Source organism: Genypterus blacodes, unplaced genomic scaffold (genome assembly GCF_046128005.1).
Source record: "Genypterus blacodes isolate CSIRO-AG114 ecotype Tasmania unplaced genomic scaffold, CSIRO-AGI_Gbla_v1 ptg000112l_1, whole genome shotgun sequence".
Lineage (NCBI taxonomy): Eukaryota > Metazoa > Chordata > Actinopteri > Ophidiiformes > Ophidiidae > Genypterus > Genypterus blacodes.
Window position 1 is genome coordinate 604,612 of NW_027466916.1, and position 15,670 is coordinate 620,281.

A 15,670-nucleotide genomic window follows, 5' to 3' on the forward strand; every position below is an offset into this window, starting at 1 on the left:
TTTCCTTCTAATAATAAGATTTTTTTGGTCACTTTGCGAGAACAATTGATAAAAACCTGCAAACTATTAGCTGCCACTCGACCCTATTTATGACTGAACGAGTCAGAACCCAAGTAGACGAAGAGACGGAGCAGTCAATACTGTGCGAGTTCCATCGACCTTCTGCTACAGCCAGGACGGGACGTGCACCGATAACCTCTTGCTCTTTGGTAGCAGCGAATAGTGTTGCTATTCATCGTGTTCTCAAACTGCTACGTTACGTGTTAACATAGTGCAAAAACAACATCTACCACAATTACTAAATACATTAAAAAACATCATACACATAATAGTTCCAGTTCCATGCCAAAGGACAGTCAAGTCTCACAAAACAGGTTCAAGATGAGAAACAAAAACCAAAAGCGTGTGTTCCATTCTCAAAGCGCAGACTGCAAAAATCCCTTGTGAACAAAAAGTGCCCTTTCCTCCTGCGGTGAGCGCCGGCAGAGCAGCGGCGCCGTATTATTACTCGAAATTAAACTGTGTACAACAACAACAAAATGGTCGAGTCCAACTTGTGTACTTTGGCTTTGCGGTTGTTCCGGAAACTAACCCGACTCGGGCAAATCCGTGGAATGTTTTCATGTCGTGCAAAAGCAGGAAAGAATTCGCTTCTCCCCCCCACCCCCGATGTCTTTTGGATGCGTTACTAGGGCAACCATCTCCACCTATCTGCTACCTGTGGAGGAGCATCGCGCTATAAAGTCTCTCTGGTCTCTGGGGCGACGCTCTGCCCGGCCAGCTTCTCTCTCTCTCTGTGTTTCCACGGCGAACAGTTCTGGAGGGGTCCCCGAAGTCCACTCAAAGGTCCGTACGTGCAGCGTGTAGCAAAGCCGCCTTCGGGCCACTAGGGGTCCTCTTCCATGTCGTCCAGGTTGGGAGCCATGATGAAGTGTTTGGGGTAGGCCAGACAGTGCTCGTCGGCGTACTCCTCCCAGCGCGCGTCGTCGCTCTCGTGGGTGATGTAGCGTTCGCCGCGCCGCGTCTCAAAATCCCTGAGGTCCAACCACGTCTGATAGTCCTGAGGAAACAGGAAATCACTTCAGTCAATAAGTCATTCACTACGGAAGCGCTGAACAATGAGAGGACTGACTGTATGTACCTGTAACCAGGGGTGACTCAGACACTTGTCCACACTGTACCTCTTCCTCATCTTGACCTGGAGAAGATTGTTGATCAGATCTGTGGCTGTGGGAGAACAATCAATCATCAGCAGATCGTATCGCATTTCAATAAACAACACCAGCGGCAGGATTAATTTTAAAAGCACAGAGATGAAAAGCCGATGTCAATATTGGAAGGAAGTACTCAATTATGCAAGAAATAAGTGATTGTGAAGAAGAGTGGCTTTTAGATTGTTTATAAATAACCAATCATTAATCTTGAAAATCATGAATGAAGTTAGAAGGACTTTGTATCTTCAGTTTCTGCTTTCAGGTGAATCCATGTTGAGTTAATTCTAGAGACGTACAAGACGAGGCTGAGATACTTTTGTCAGTATTTTACTCAGACATTTTGTGGGACAGAGAACTTCCTCATCTAAAGTTCAGAGTTACGCTGAAGAACAGTACGAATAACTTTACTTGGTTACTTTCAAGCCCCGGGCGGCAGGGTGAAGGCGTAGCTTGGGGTAGTTTGCATACTAGACAGCAGCATCTACGCCCATGCAATCTATTTACTCTGTGTGTGTGTGTGTGTATGTGGGGGGAACCTGCAGCTTTGCCAGCGAGAGCTGAAATGACTCATAAAAACCACAGAGAAAAAAACCTTCAGATGACCCAGATATGTAGGTGTGGAGGTGCAGGTATCACTTTGACGGTGAAATCCTGCTGTGACCGAGCAGTCAAACACCGACAAGAGTGAAGGACAGAGGGAAGGAGCGAGCCAAGCGTCCTCTTACCCTCTGTGGAGATGTCCTTCCAGGGCGTAGGCGGGTACATGAAGGCGGCGTTCTGGATTTGATCATTAATGTCCTCGTCCTCGTTAAAGGGGAATGTCCCGCTCAGGCTGACGTACACGATCACGCCTACCGACCACATGTCCAGCGAGCGGTTGTAGCCTTTGCTGCGCAGCACCTCGGGGGCCAAGTATGCTGGCGTGCCCACCACCGACCGCCGGAACGACTTCTCGCCGATTATGCGAGCAAAGCCGAAGTCGCACAGCTTTACCTGACAGAGCAAAGACACACAGATTCTTAGCGTCAAAAACACACCAGTGTTATTAAAGTAAATCAAATATTTAACATTGATTTCAGGCCATAGACAACCATTTGATAGCTTGTCTTGTCTTGGTTACCACTAGATGGTAGCAGAGTCAAAGGACAGCATGGCAAACTTTCAAACTGCCAGTGTATCTGGATGTAGCTTGGTTTGATTTATGTCTGCTGCTCATAAATGCATTTTTAGATGGGAGCTAAATTTATCCTTTAGCCGAGTGCCAAGCAGGGATGTCAACTCCACTGTTGATTCAGTAGAGTACAAACAATTAATATATGTTCGATAGCTACGGAGCTCCGTCGAGAACAGTTTCAAATAATCAATTGCCATTAAGAGGTTATAAATCTATGTAATAAAGATGGAGATATCATTCAGGTTCTACAGATCGATTAGTCAGATTATAAAAGTCAGATGTACACAGAGATTCATGTTAAATAGAGTAAATGTTTGGCTCTTCTGGTTGTTGTACCTGAGGAAAAGGCTCTGCTGAGGCCAGTAGTACATTCTCAGGCTTCAAGTCACAGTGAACAATGTTTTTGAAGTGCAGATGTCTCAAAGCCACCAGGATCTGTAGCAAACAAAGGTCAGAAAAGAAACGCAGATTTAGCAGAAAACCCAGATGACAAAAGTAAAACTCCAACATTGAGATTGTCTAATGTATGAAGTATATTATATAAACAGTGTAATGTTTGTATAAGCTCTCTATGATGCAGCCATATGGAAAATAACAGGAGGTATAAGCAGACTAATGCTTTTAAGTACTTCCATCTTGACCGGTACCTTCCTATACGGACATATGATCTCATCTCATCATGTCATCTATATTCACCAGGCCCGCCGTAAGCCAGCGCTGCACGCATGTCTGCCTGTGGCCCTTTACCAAAACCACAGCCCGCCTGGCTCCCCACCATGACCCTGCCTTTGACAGAAGCCTTCCCGGACCACATCAGTACTGCTGCTGCTGCGACTAATGGGGCCGGCGTTAATGGTCCCCGCTCCTGTCGAGGACCCGGGATCCGCGGAGGCCCGGGGAGCCCTGCTGCTCCTCTAATCAGGCCGCAAAGCCACCGGCGCTCTGCAGGCTGTAATCCACGGGTAGGGAGGAGGCCGCGATGCCACGCAGACCAATAAACCGTAAACAATCCCCCCCCGAATTAACTCACCACAAGAATAAACAGACCCCAGAGCTGCAGCAGCACACGGGCCAACAAACAGAGGCCAAGATACAGAGAGGGAAGACGCAAAGCCGTGAATTTATGGATCCTGACCTGTGTGACCAGGAACTTGGTGATTCGCTCAGGAAGTTTGCTCTTCTCGCTGGACAGGATCATCTCCAGCATGTCGCCGTGGAGCTTCTCCATGACGACGAACACCCGCTCCGGCGTCTCAAACATGCACTCCAGGTTGACGATGCCCGGGTGATGCAGATTCTTTGGCAGATGAGAAGAGGAAGAGTTACATCGGAGGACTTTTGAAATCTCGCCGTGATGCGTTTACATTCCTTTTCCGTCTGTGTTACCTGTAGTATGGCCACCTCGTTCCTCAGTTGGCTCTCCTGTTTGGTGGGAAACCTCATCTTGTCGATCACTTTAATAGCCACGTCTCTGCCGCTCTTTCTGTGTTTACCTAAAACATCGGGAGGTAGAATCAGTGTGAATCACTTTACAAAGCTGAATACAAATTGAACAGAATCCAAGTAGTGACATTAAATACCCAGCAGGTGTGTGAGAGCCAAGCTTACCTCCGTACACGATGCCAAACTGGCCCGATCCCAGAACCTCGTCAGAGAAGATTTGGTAAACAGAGGCGATATCCTGCACAGACATCATACAGGTGATTATGGTTAGGATTTAACTTTCAACAACGGTAACAGTCCATAACCAGAATTGTGACTATAACAAATTCATTCACAAAATTACAAAAATCTTATCTTAGTCAAGGCAGCATCTTTATAAATGTGTTCATATTTGACTTTAAGCTGCAATAATATTTCTACTTTTATATCTTTTAAATGAAATTGTCCCCAAGAATCCTAATTGAATCCCTTGCCTGATCAGTAATCGCTTACATCATCAGGATAACTGTCAATGCTTCAATGTTGTTTTTTGTGGTATTGCTTTATATTTAACTTTAACCCCAATGCAGAAGTGGAAACCCAGTCAAAAGTCCTGCTATCACAAAAACAAGCCTGCTACTTCCTCATTGTGCAGCAGCTTGGCACAGGAGCAGCCGGAGAGAGTTTCTGATTCTTTTTTTTACCACAGTCATTACTGTAATACCACACGAGCGCGAGCATGCTGGGAAATTGTGCAACGGTATCTGGTTGAAGAAGGGAAAGAAAGAAAAAGAAAGAATGAAGCTCCCACTCACCACATTCTCCTGGATCTGGCAGTTGGACACAGATATACTGATGGACAGCTCTTCTGGAGGGAAAAACACACGATGATGTTTCCACATTCAGCAAGTGTAAACGCCACATCACGCCAGCATAAAGCAGCCAGTGAGTCCTTAAGTCATCGTATGTACGCGGCGGCGGCGGCGGCGGCACATCGCTCACATACTGCAATTCTTTTTCACAACTTTCAAACTTATCACAGCTGCATGTAATAGGTCACAGCGGCAGATAATGAAGCGTTTTATTACACAATAAATTGATCTGGGAAGCTATGTGTGACTGAATGGTGCAAGTATGCATTGAGTTTCATAATTGGGAATTTTGGACGGCCTGAGGCTTCATACTGGAGAACTCTCTGACTCTACATGCTCGCACCATGAACAGACAGGAAGAGATAAAAGCCAATAGATATCTCACACACACACAGGCACACACACACACACAGAAATCTTTCTTTTTATCTCGGAAAACAAGATCTCACTATGAGTGACAGAAATGATATGGCATATGGTGACATCATGAGTGTGTGGATCTGGTCTGCCGCAGTGTGTGACAGTGAGAGTGTGTGACAGTGAGAGTGAGCATCTGTATAGAGGCTCCAGACATCACGAGGGTTACTTCAAACTAGTGCTGATGCGGATAACAACTTTGAGGACAAAATCCAATTTGCCTAAAGGTCAATATGATGTGTGAAATTGGCGGAGAGCTTCTTTGAGGGCCAGACTGCCTTTTTGACTTCTAACAGGAAGAGTCGAGCTGAATTTCTGCAAGTCTTGTTAAGTTTAAGGAGCTCAGCTGAAAGAAGTGCTTTGAAAAAATTGTAAAAATGCTGCTGTTGGGTTTAAACAAACTAGTTTAGAAATAGAAAAGAATAAGGTGACACAAGCTTGGAGTGATTTGACCTGCAGTGTAGCATGTAAACCTGACTCCATGGGGGTTTGTTTCTGTCCTTATAGCAGAACACTGACTCACTTCACAGCATGCAGGAGTTTCTCTGTCTAAAACCTAAAGTCATTAATGTAAGTAAGGTCAGAATTTCAATTTCAAAATTTCTAAGCTGCCCGTCAGCCTCGTCTTAAGTCGCGGAATAACCCTGTAATGTTTTCAAGTCATCACTGAAGCAGGAAACGAAACACTGATGATAGATAACAAACAATCACGTCAGCCACAGTCAGTGTTTAGAGTGGGATTACTCATTGCAACTCTCATATTTTGAAGAGAAAATGTCTTTCCAGGCACACTCACTGTGGTCTTTGCCCTGTCCGGCCGCACTGGCCACGCTGGGCTGGGGGGTGACGGGCATCAGGGCCTGTCTGATGGCCTTCTCCCAGCCCTGCGCCACCTCCACGCCCACTCCTGAGGCGGCCAGGGCGGGGCTGTGGTAGTGGCTACCGTTGTTCTCGCCCACGTAGTAGACCATGGTGGATGTGATGATCTCAAAGCAGTGCGGGTTGCTGCCCTGGGCCAGGTTACTAAAGTCCCTAGACGGCTCCACCTGGAGGATCTCGGACAGAGGGATTTCCTGCAAAAAGGCGAAAAAGATGAAGAGAGATTACAAACCGCACAATTCATTTCAAACCACTTCTGTAGTCTATAAGAATGGACGTGGAAAGCTTTGACAAGTGTTGACCTGTGACCTGTGACCTTTGACTACGAAACCTCTGCACTTTTTTGACGGATCACTATCTTAACCTGCTTCCTAACACCAGTTTGTAGAGCTTGTGCTATGTTGCGCCATAACATGAGGATGTGGAGGAGACTCGGTGTCATTACAGAGTCACACAGCTCTATATGTGAAGCCAGGAGATACATTAAACTTCATGCATAACTTATATCTTTGTGCTGTTAAGGAGATCACACATGGATCCATACGGGTCCATTCAAAGCCCTGAGGATCTGGTTAATGAACGCCAAACAGCTCCAGAAAGCAGCAATTTACCTCGTTTGGACGTACATTTAACAACAATCATGAAAACTAAACTCAATGTTTGAAGTTCAATTCAATGAAGTCAACACTTCAGCTTGTTTGTTGCTTTGAAAAGTAAAGTGTGATCCATCAGATAGAGTTTAGTTTACAACAGGACACAATTTCATCAAAGCAGAAAAATACAAAACAAATATAATTACAGAGATTAGTAGTCAAGGTAAGAAACTAATTATACAGATTACTAAAGGCAGCAGGTATCAACACTCACACACACTCCAGAGGCTCCAAGGTCTGGGTCCTGGAGTGTAAATCACAGCACAGAGTCTCAAGTCGCAGCTCTAACTCCTCTCTCTCTTCTCTCTCTGTTTCTCTCTCTCTTTCTCTCTCTCTCTGTTTCTTTCTCTCTCGCTCTGTCAGCAGCACACACACAGACACAGAGAGGACAGTGGGCGCTCACTTTAAAAGCCCCCCTCCATCCCCTGCCCCTTCAAACTCCCTGTCAAATCAAAGCAAGGAGGGAGGGTCAAAAAACAAAAAAAAAACCACTGTGAGGTTTGCAGCCAATGGGGTCTCTCAGAGGCGCACGCTGTCCCCTCAGCGTGGCTCAACCACAGAGTATCAGATGAAGTGCCTGTGGTGAGCCGGGGGGCCGGGTCACGTGAGCGGCCCTGCGGCGGCTGAAGCTCTCTGGTTCCCTGATTACAAGGCAGGGAGCAGCCGGGGGCCTCATCTGAGCACGAGCCGCTGGCGCTGCCGCTCGCCACCGAGACCAAACAAACGGCAACTGCTGTCGGACGGCGTGGAGTGCGAGGGGATGCATGCGCTTATGTGGGCACGCGCTTAAGTGTGACAGGGCTCAAGTCTGGCAGACGCGAGCGAGAGAGAGAAGCCCCCTCGCCCTGATAAAAGGGTCTTCAGAGAAGCCACAAGTACAGGGGTCTCGTCTTCAAACGGGGCGCGCTTATGGCTTCCAAATGGAGAAAATGGCTGCCATGCCACCACGCGACCGCCACTAATCAGATCGAAGGTATAAAGCAAAGAGGGGAGTCGGGGAGCCACACGCTGATGAGCAGCAGGCAAGAGACCGAAGAGAGATTAAAGGAAAATGGCCGAGACGGAAGGTTTCCTGCATCCAGAAGTGAAAACAAACCCCTGAAAGATTCCCTTTGTCCTCAACTGCACTTCATCCGTCCGAGCAGGAAATCATCTCGCATCATGTATCACGGCTACAAATCTGACCCCCGGCCCTGAAGCAGACGGCGGCGGACAAAATACCTCAGAGTAGAGATATCGCAAAAATCACGAGTAAAAAGTTCAATTTAGAAAAATACATCGCTGACTTTAAGTGAGAATCGGTTAGCAAACAAGAACTGCCATGAAATGCAAACTACAAAATCCATTTCAACATTTTCCCGAGTAAACAACAGGAGATCTGTGTTAAAATCAAGTATATTAAATTTTTATATAAAAATTATAAAAAAAAAGAAGGCCGATGCTACACTTACTTTAGTATCAAAAGTAAAAGAACATTATTTTATGTGATATATATTAAAGTAAAGCTGAGGGCTCATTAAAGATAAACGTTGACAGATTTCTGCGTTCAGATTCTGTCGTGTTAGTTCGTCGTTTTAACTTCCCAGTTAGAAACAGGAAGCACGACACTAACACTCAATACTGGAGTGTTTGGTCTAAATAGGGTCATGAATGTTTTATTTTGTCATGAATTAAAAGTAATCACTTGCCAAAAACACAAATTCTGCCTCTAACTTACTTTAATGAGGTATTTTTACTTTGTTACTTTTCACGACTGGAAGCAGAAGAAAGACTGAAGTATGGAGCATGAAAACAAGTATTTACAGTTGGCCTTCAATTAGCTGACAATAAAGACGCATATAAAACATAAAGCTGTCAGTAAACACACACAGAGGAGCGGAGAGAGTGTGTGTGTGTGTGTGTGTGTGTCAGGGGATACAGGGTGTGTCAGTATAACAGAGAGAGGAGAGAGGGAAACACTTCTGTCAGGGTTAAGTCAGAATTTAGCTTAGAGAGATGGAGACGGAAAGTCAGAAAAGAAGCAAGACTGTGGGTACAGATGTGTACATCTGTACCCACAGATGCACAAAACCAGACGCACAAAACCACCTGTCCCACACACACACACACACACACACACACACACACACACACACACACACACGCTGGATTTCACACTGGAAACTCTGCTGTGTCGTGTGTCTGACCACAGCTCGAGTAGGTGTCAAACTCTAACAACACACAGAGCAACCTGAACAGTAAAATAATGACATCCCCCACCCCACCCTCCACACACACACATACACACATGTGGAAGTCTTTACCTTGGAGGCCGTCGCGCCCTCCCTCAGTCCGCGCTGTGTAATTACAGCACGATTAAGCCCCTGCGGCGGTGTAATGAGTGAGCACGCTGGCTGGCACCGGGCGGGAGGTGTCACACACTCTCCACACACTGATCTCACACGTCAGAAATTACAGCGTTCCACTCCCCGCCACCGCTCGTCACTCGAAAATGATGAAATGAAATTCATCTTTCAGACCTTTCGTGCTTCTCTTCTCGCAATGGCACGATATCAGGATCTGCAGAATGCGACGGCGAACATGTTTCCGCTTCTCTCGTCTGGACTTCCCTTTAGTTTCACACGTGAGTCTTCCCCCAAAAACCCTTTGAATGTCCCACCTGACCTGCCACCGCTAAACGTTAAGCCTTTCACTTTTGAGACGGCGTGAAAAACCACAGGGGGAACTTTCAGCCCGTCTGCAGTGACCTCAGCCCTCAGTCTCAGCCACACAGCTGACACACACCAGAGACGGCTCACTTTCATCCTCCTTATTTACATATTTTGGTTCGTTATAAGTCAAATTTTGTATTTTGTATTCACTGTAGTACTTTTTGAACTTCCTTGAACTGCAGCAGCCTAAAGTTTCCCTTCCTAATCGTTTTTGTTGAGCTTTTGTTTCTTTCAAAGGTCTATGAAGGGATTTGTTTGGCAATAAATACATAAAATAGAACACAGCTAGGGTCCATTTTGTTGATATATAACAATATTCACATAGAGGTCACTGCAAAATGACCTAAATATCAATGTTTTCAGCTCTATGTCTCCGATATGCTTCACCCCCGACTGGACCTGGATTAGTTTCCTCATGTCTGAACGACTTTCTCACTGAATAAATCCCCATGTGAGCGACACAACACGTTTTCCCACAGAGCAGACTGAGCGAGCCGGGTCCTTACTTTGTAGAACTTGGCTCCGGTGTCGTTCTGGAAGAGACTCAGACTCTTACTGTCCAGCCTCCAGTAATGTCTCTTCCTCTGCAAAACAAAAACAAGGAGAAGAAGAAGAAAACCAAAGCCTTAGTTTAATCCAAATGGCAAAACACTAATTGCGCAACACAAGTGAGGTGTTTCAGAGCGTTTCGGAACGTTCCGGAGCGTTCTAGGCCCCTCTGTTGGGTATTCAGGAGGTTGTCACTCTTACCAGGTTATCCCTGCTGGTGTAATGAACCATCCAGCCCTCCTTCACCACTGTGGAGCTCCGCCTCTTTGTGTGTTTGATGGACTGGACCACCCGCATCAGGGGGATGTTGCTGCTTGTGGACGGGCTAGACACACACACACACACACACACACACACACAGAAGGGCAGACACATAAAATAAGATCATATCGATCGGCTTCACAATTATTTAGAGCTCGATATGATGAAATACCAACTTGGTTACATTTGGTATGAATGAATGATTCATGAACTATTGATCAAACTAAAGGTTGTTCGTCAGAGCTTTTACGTTCGCCTCTCTGAGGGCTCTTAGTCTGGTAAGTCTGAGCGGAGTGAAGTCCAGGAAGTGGTTTTATGTTTAGTCTTTCCAGCAGGTACGACACAGATTTGTTTTGAACTATTTATGTACAGTGCAAACCTCCACCAAGGCCCCACAGTCCCACTGCTGTTGAGGGATGAATAAAGGATGTTATGTTAACCTCTAATTCTATCCTTAGATTAGAATTGGACCATAAAAAATATTGCTTTCTCCTGTAGCATTTGTAATCGCAAATATCACCGCAAACTGCATCTTATTCCTGTAGACGGTGGCTCTCAAACTTTGATTCTTCTGTTCACCATTTTTGTTCTAACTATTAATATGAGATTAGTGACAAAGATCGGCTCAGTACTTTTCATTCGCCACGCTCAGTTTCAGCAGAACCAACAATTAAGTGAAATTTGGTAAAATTACAAACTGCTTGATGGATGGTGTGTGTGTGAATGGAAGTCTGGCTCATGTCGGTTTGAAAACAAGAAGAGAAATGTCGGTGGTCTTTGTGGGTTTTTACCGCTAATCAAGAAAACCCTTAAAAAGTACAAATCCTGAACGAGTTTGGCTTCAGGATGAAAACATATAAATCTACTGGAGTTAATAATGAGCAGCCCTGCGTCACTCAATACCTGATGGTCTTGATTGGCTCTTCGTCCTTCTCTCTGTCCAAAAAGGGCGAGTCAATGTAGAACATCTTCTCGTCCGGGGTGGAGGGCTCCTCTGGGTCGTCCAGGCCTCTGCTGCCATCCATGTCGCTGCTGTCCACCTCCATGGTGTCCATGGTGCTGTCTGAGTCTGGGCCCGGGCTGGCCGGCTCTACACACACACACACACACACACACACACACACAACTTCATGATGTCACTGTCACCGTGAAAGGGTTAAATGAGGTCAGAGAAAGGTAGAAAGGTCAAGCCCACCTCCGTTAAAGTCCACCTCGCCCAGACAGTCTCTCGGTACCTTTGAAGCACATCGCTTGTGACAGTTGAATCTGCAATCTGCCACAGGAATCAAAAATTAATACGTGAAGGATTTGAAGCATAGTCGAAATCAGGAACCAGAGTCAGAATCAGATTTATTCAGCATCAAAGTTGTTAGTTCCTGTAAGATGGTCTGCCAGCTACCAATTCTTACTTTCAGCTGCCCAGTGTCACAGCACCACTCAGTGGACAGTCTGGGGTGTAATCTTTATTTCAGAGCATCTGGAATTCCCCTTTATAATCCCTCAAAATTCCTTCAAATTTTCTTCAGCCACTTCATGGTTTCAGCTCCTTTGTAACTTCTTCATACTTTCAGGCAGAGAAACCATTCAAGCATTTTTCAGGCCTTCAGGCTTCATTCAGACTTTCAGCATTTTCAAATATTTCATCATCTTTGAGATATTGCAAGATTGAAATACTTCATATAATACAGCCTTCCCCATGTGTGTATTGTGTCTTGCTAGCTCTGGGTCCCTGCTTGATTGGTTGCACCTGTTATTTATAAACAATTGACAACTTCAAAGGATTTGAGCTTTGGCTGTAAGCCAAACTGCTTGTAAATTCTTCATACTTTCAGGTACAGATATCATTCAGACATTTTTCAGGCACACTTCACACTTCAATCTTTCCAGCACTTCTTCAGCATTTGGCAAAACCTTTCACCAATTGCAATCACAGCATACTTTCTGTGATTGCAGGAATTCAAGGAAATGCATTTGTATTTTGTATCAGATTAACTTCAAGGTCAATCTGAGAGGAAGACGCTTGACATTGTTTAGACTTTGCAACTTGGACACATTCATGGTCATTATTGGTTGGATGATTGAATTATAATTTGACGAGATCCTGTTTAGTGTTCGTCATAATCTAGGAATGCTGTGTGGTTCCAACCTTTGCATTGCATTCCCTGGCGAAAGAGACCCTTGAGCAGCCGCTTGCAGTACTGACAGATGGTGGGCCGGGTGTAGGTGTGGATGGCGAAGGTGTGCGGCACTTTGACCCGACCCAGCACCATCTTCTCCATCCAGATGGGCCTGCCGCTCCACGACAGGATCCGTTTCCCCGCCTCCTGGTGAGCGCGCTGCTGCAGGGGGTCAGGGAAGGATGGAAGGAAGGGAAGGAAGGGAAGGAAAGGGAAGGTCGAGAGGTTGAGAAGAATTAAAAAAACATATGGAGGAAGGAAGGGGGGGAAATGGCCTCAGAGGGATGGATAGAGTGAATAATGATATGGCAGAGCAAGAGGAGAAAGAGCGAAGAAAAGGAAAAGGAGGGAAGGAATTCTGTCAAACTGCGTTTACATGCCTGCATGGAGTTTACACAATCCCAGCGGACTACATAAAGTTATTAGATTTGTCATGTTTGACTACATATGAGCCTGTAGTTATGATTTGATACGAGTTAAGATAGCAAACCTGGACGCTCGCCCCGCAGAAACATCTGAACTCTCTTGTCTTTTAATGTCATTACCGTAAATGAAATTTCCAGACGACGTTTCACGGGCACGGATACAAGTTCAGACTATTCCTGAGCGGTTACGCAAAAACAGCTTCATAAGACTTTCCTGTTCATCTGTCCACAGATGCGGAGCTCCGTATTCTGTACTAGCTGGTATTGAACAAGTGTAGAAAACAGCCAAACACCTGGTAACATAGGAAACTAAACGCATTCGGGATCAACTTCCTGACAATAACATCCAATGGCGCGATTACAAATCCAGTTTAGGATGAGGTGAAAACTCAAGAATCAAGGCAAAATTTCCCAAAATTGTAGACCTGGTTGCGATCAGTTTCAGGCCTTTTACATTTCACATTGTTTATGTTGTGATTCATCAGCCTGTTTAGGTTTCAGGGCGATCACCTCGGCCCCTGGTTTCCCTTCAGCAGGATGTAATGACCCATTATCCCGCCTGTACAATGAGTCACGTCTCCACATGCTAAACGCTTTTGTCTGTGCTTTACTTTATATTTGGCTTACTAAAAAAAAAAAGTAAAGTAAAGTTTCGGTATTTCTTTAAACGTTTTTTTCTCAGTCTACCAATGTTTTTAACAGTCATAGTCCCGACCAATCAGAGCTCACCTCGTCCGGAATGAGCACGGCATTCTCAGCAGGTATCGGTCGCGGGACAGAGAGCGACGGTCCGGGCAGCGAGACATTGGACAGCCTCCTCTTCCTCACACCAGTGCAGTTATTTGGGATCTTAAAGGCGCAGCGCTTGTGGTAGTTTAGTCCACAACCTTAAAAAAAAAAAAACAGAGATGACATCAGTGCAATCCAAAGCAACGTCACGGTGATGTAATGAATGTAAAGGCAGAAGGTATGTACGATTTATTCAGCTACAAGATGGAACGTATGAATGAATTTAGGATTTATGACTGAAGGTTTCACCGTTGGACAAATCAAGACATGAAGATGAAAGACGAAGTGATGCAGATCTGATCCAACCATGATAACAACAAAAAAAAAAGAAAGAAACGAAACACCAGCCAACGTTCCGTAATTCCTCTGGGATATGAATGTCAAGCATTTCTCTGGCTGCAGAGCGCAAGCCAGATCTCTTGCTTGTGTGTGTGTGTGTGTGTGTGTGTGTGTGTGTGTGTGTGTGTGTGTGTGTGTGTGTGTGTGTGTGTGTGTGTGTGTGTGTGTGAGTGTGTGTGTGAGTGTGTGTGTGTGTGTGTGTGTGTGTGTGTGTGTGAGTGTGTGTGTGTGTGTTCAGACGGACTGAAAGGTTCTTTAACCCTTACATGCTGGTGAGATCAGACATCCCATGAGCCTAAAGTGACTCAAAATGCACAGAATCAGAATCAGAATCAGTGTGTGTGTGTGTGTGTGTGTGTGTGTGTGTGTGTGTGTGTACCTCACCTTCACATTTGAGCCCTTGCCGGACGAGGCCCCATAGCATCTCCCCGCAGTAGTCGCAGAAGGTAGGGGCCTTGTAGGAGTGGACGTAGAGGGCATGAGGTCGGATCTGGAAGTCTTCGACCGTGGCTAGAGCTGCAAACGACGCACAAATGACAAAACTAAAAAAAAGAAAAAAACGGCGAAAGCAAAACAGACGTGGAAATGAGCTCAGCCGAACAAACTGAAGGATCAGAAGCAAGAAATGAAGAAGAGAAGAAATGAATAACGATGAAAGACAAAAACAAAGCAGCCATTTAAATCATTTGAACTCATATCAAACCATCAGCCTGTCAGGTTGATCCTCTCTGCTCATCTGCCTGTCATAGTCACACTCTTACAGTAGAGGGCGTCACATCTGCAGTGGTGACAACTTCAACTTCACCATCCACAGCATCAAAGTGAGCGGGCCGGGTGCGGTCATCAGACACCAACACAAACACGGCGAGATCCGCCTGAATCCTCCCAGACGCGTGAACGTTTGTCTCCTTCCTTTTCCTCCTTTTCCTCCTTCTCCTCTGTCTCTCCCTCTCTCTCTCTCTCTCTCTCTTTCTCTCTCATCGGCTGTTTCGTGTCAAACGGACACACTGAGCTCATTGTTGGAAGGCCCAGTCGGTTAATCGCGCTCGTGAATCATCCGAGATGTGAGGATGAGTAAGACAACGGAGGTGACGGCTGCCAAAACCTCTGTGCAAAAAAACAACACAAAGCTGAGCATGGAACCTCGCTCTAAGTCAGGAGTGGGGTGCAAACTGCTGTGTGTGTGTGTGTGTGTGTGTGTGTGTGTGTGTCATTTATGTGGCCGCTGACCGACATAAATGGTTTAACTTTAACACTTTAGCAGCAAACCCTCTACCGCCACAATGGTGATGTCATAGTGCGTACGTGTGTGTGCGTGTGTGTGTGTGTGTTAATTTCCTGTGAGATGATTCAACAAAGCACATTCTCTTGCACAACTAAGGGCATTCTCAGCTGTTTTTATAGTGACAAAGGGTAGCCTCCAACAACAAATGTGACTTCCATTGTGCTCACAGAAGAAGAAGAAGAAGAAGAAGAAGAAAGACAATTTAAGAGCTGGAGAAGACATAAAAATGCTTTCTAGAACTTCACACACACACACATGCAAGGCAGTTTGTCAAAAAGAAAGATGCATCCCCAAAGGTCATAAGGTCATCGGATCTGTAACCAATTGTATTTTTACTGAAGCATTTTCAGTTTTTCCTCGTCTGAGCTTTATAAAGAAGAATTAACACACAGATTATAAAGAGTTGTGGTTATTTTTATTCATCACGCTACATTAAATCCTAACACAGCCAATAAAGTGAGGCCGTATGTGTTTCTCATTAAAGCGGCGTGGACCTTAAGGAG

The 15,670-nt window shown here is 45.4% G+C and overlaps 1 protein-coding gene across 4 annotated transcripts in view; it reads right to left on the reverse strand.

The window, feature by feature from the left end:
• Positions 1–685: 685 nt before the first annotated feature.
• Positions 686–15,670, reverse strand: part of prkd3 (protein kinase D3) — a 37,088-nt gene continuing 22,103 nt past the window's right edge. For 3 of the 4 annotated variants that reach the window (XM_076161643.1, XM_076161644.1, XM_076161642.1), the window contains 16 exons: positions 14,267–14,398; positions 13,484–13,641; positions 12,299–12,491; positions 11,348–11,425; positions 11,056–11,242; positions 10,093–10,216; positions 9,849–9,926; positions 5,896–6,172; positions 4,626–4,678; positions 3,997–4,069; positions 3,775–3,881; positions 3,524–3,685; positions 2,725–2,823; positions 1,940–2,207; positions 1,142–1,227; positions 686–1,060 (listed from right to left, as the gene is read on the reverse strand). In XM_076161643.1, coding sequence (XP_076017758.1) covers positions 887–1,060; positions 1,142–1,227; positions 1,940–2,207; positions 2,725–2,823; positions 3,524–3,685; positions 3,775–3,881; positions 3,997–4,069; positions 4,626–4,678; positions 5,896–6,172; positions 9,849–9,926; positions 10,093–10,216; positions 11,056–11,242; positions 11,348–11,425; positions 12,299–12,491; positions 13,484–13,641; positions 14,267–14,398 — 2,249 coding nt within the window. In that variant the 3' untranslated portion in view covers positions 686–886. The remainder of the gene's footprint in view (positions 1,061–1,141; positions 1,228–1,939; positions 2,208–2,724; positions 2,824–3,523; positions 3,686–3,774; positions 3,882–3,996; positions 4,070–4,625; positions 4,679–5,895; positions 6,173–9,848; positions 9,927–10,092; positions 10,217–11,055; positions 11,243–11,347; positions 11,426–12,298; positions 12,492–13,483; positions 13,642–14,266; positions 14,399–15,670) is intronic. The other variant, XM_076161645.1, reaches the window with a different exon arrangement.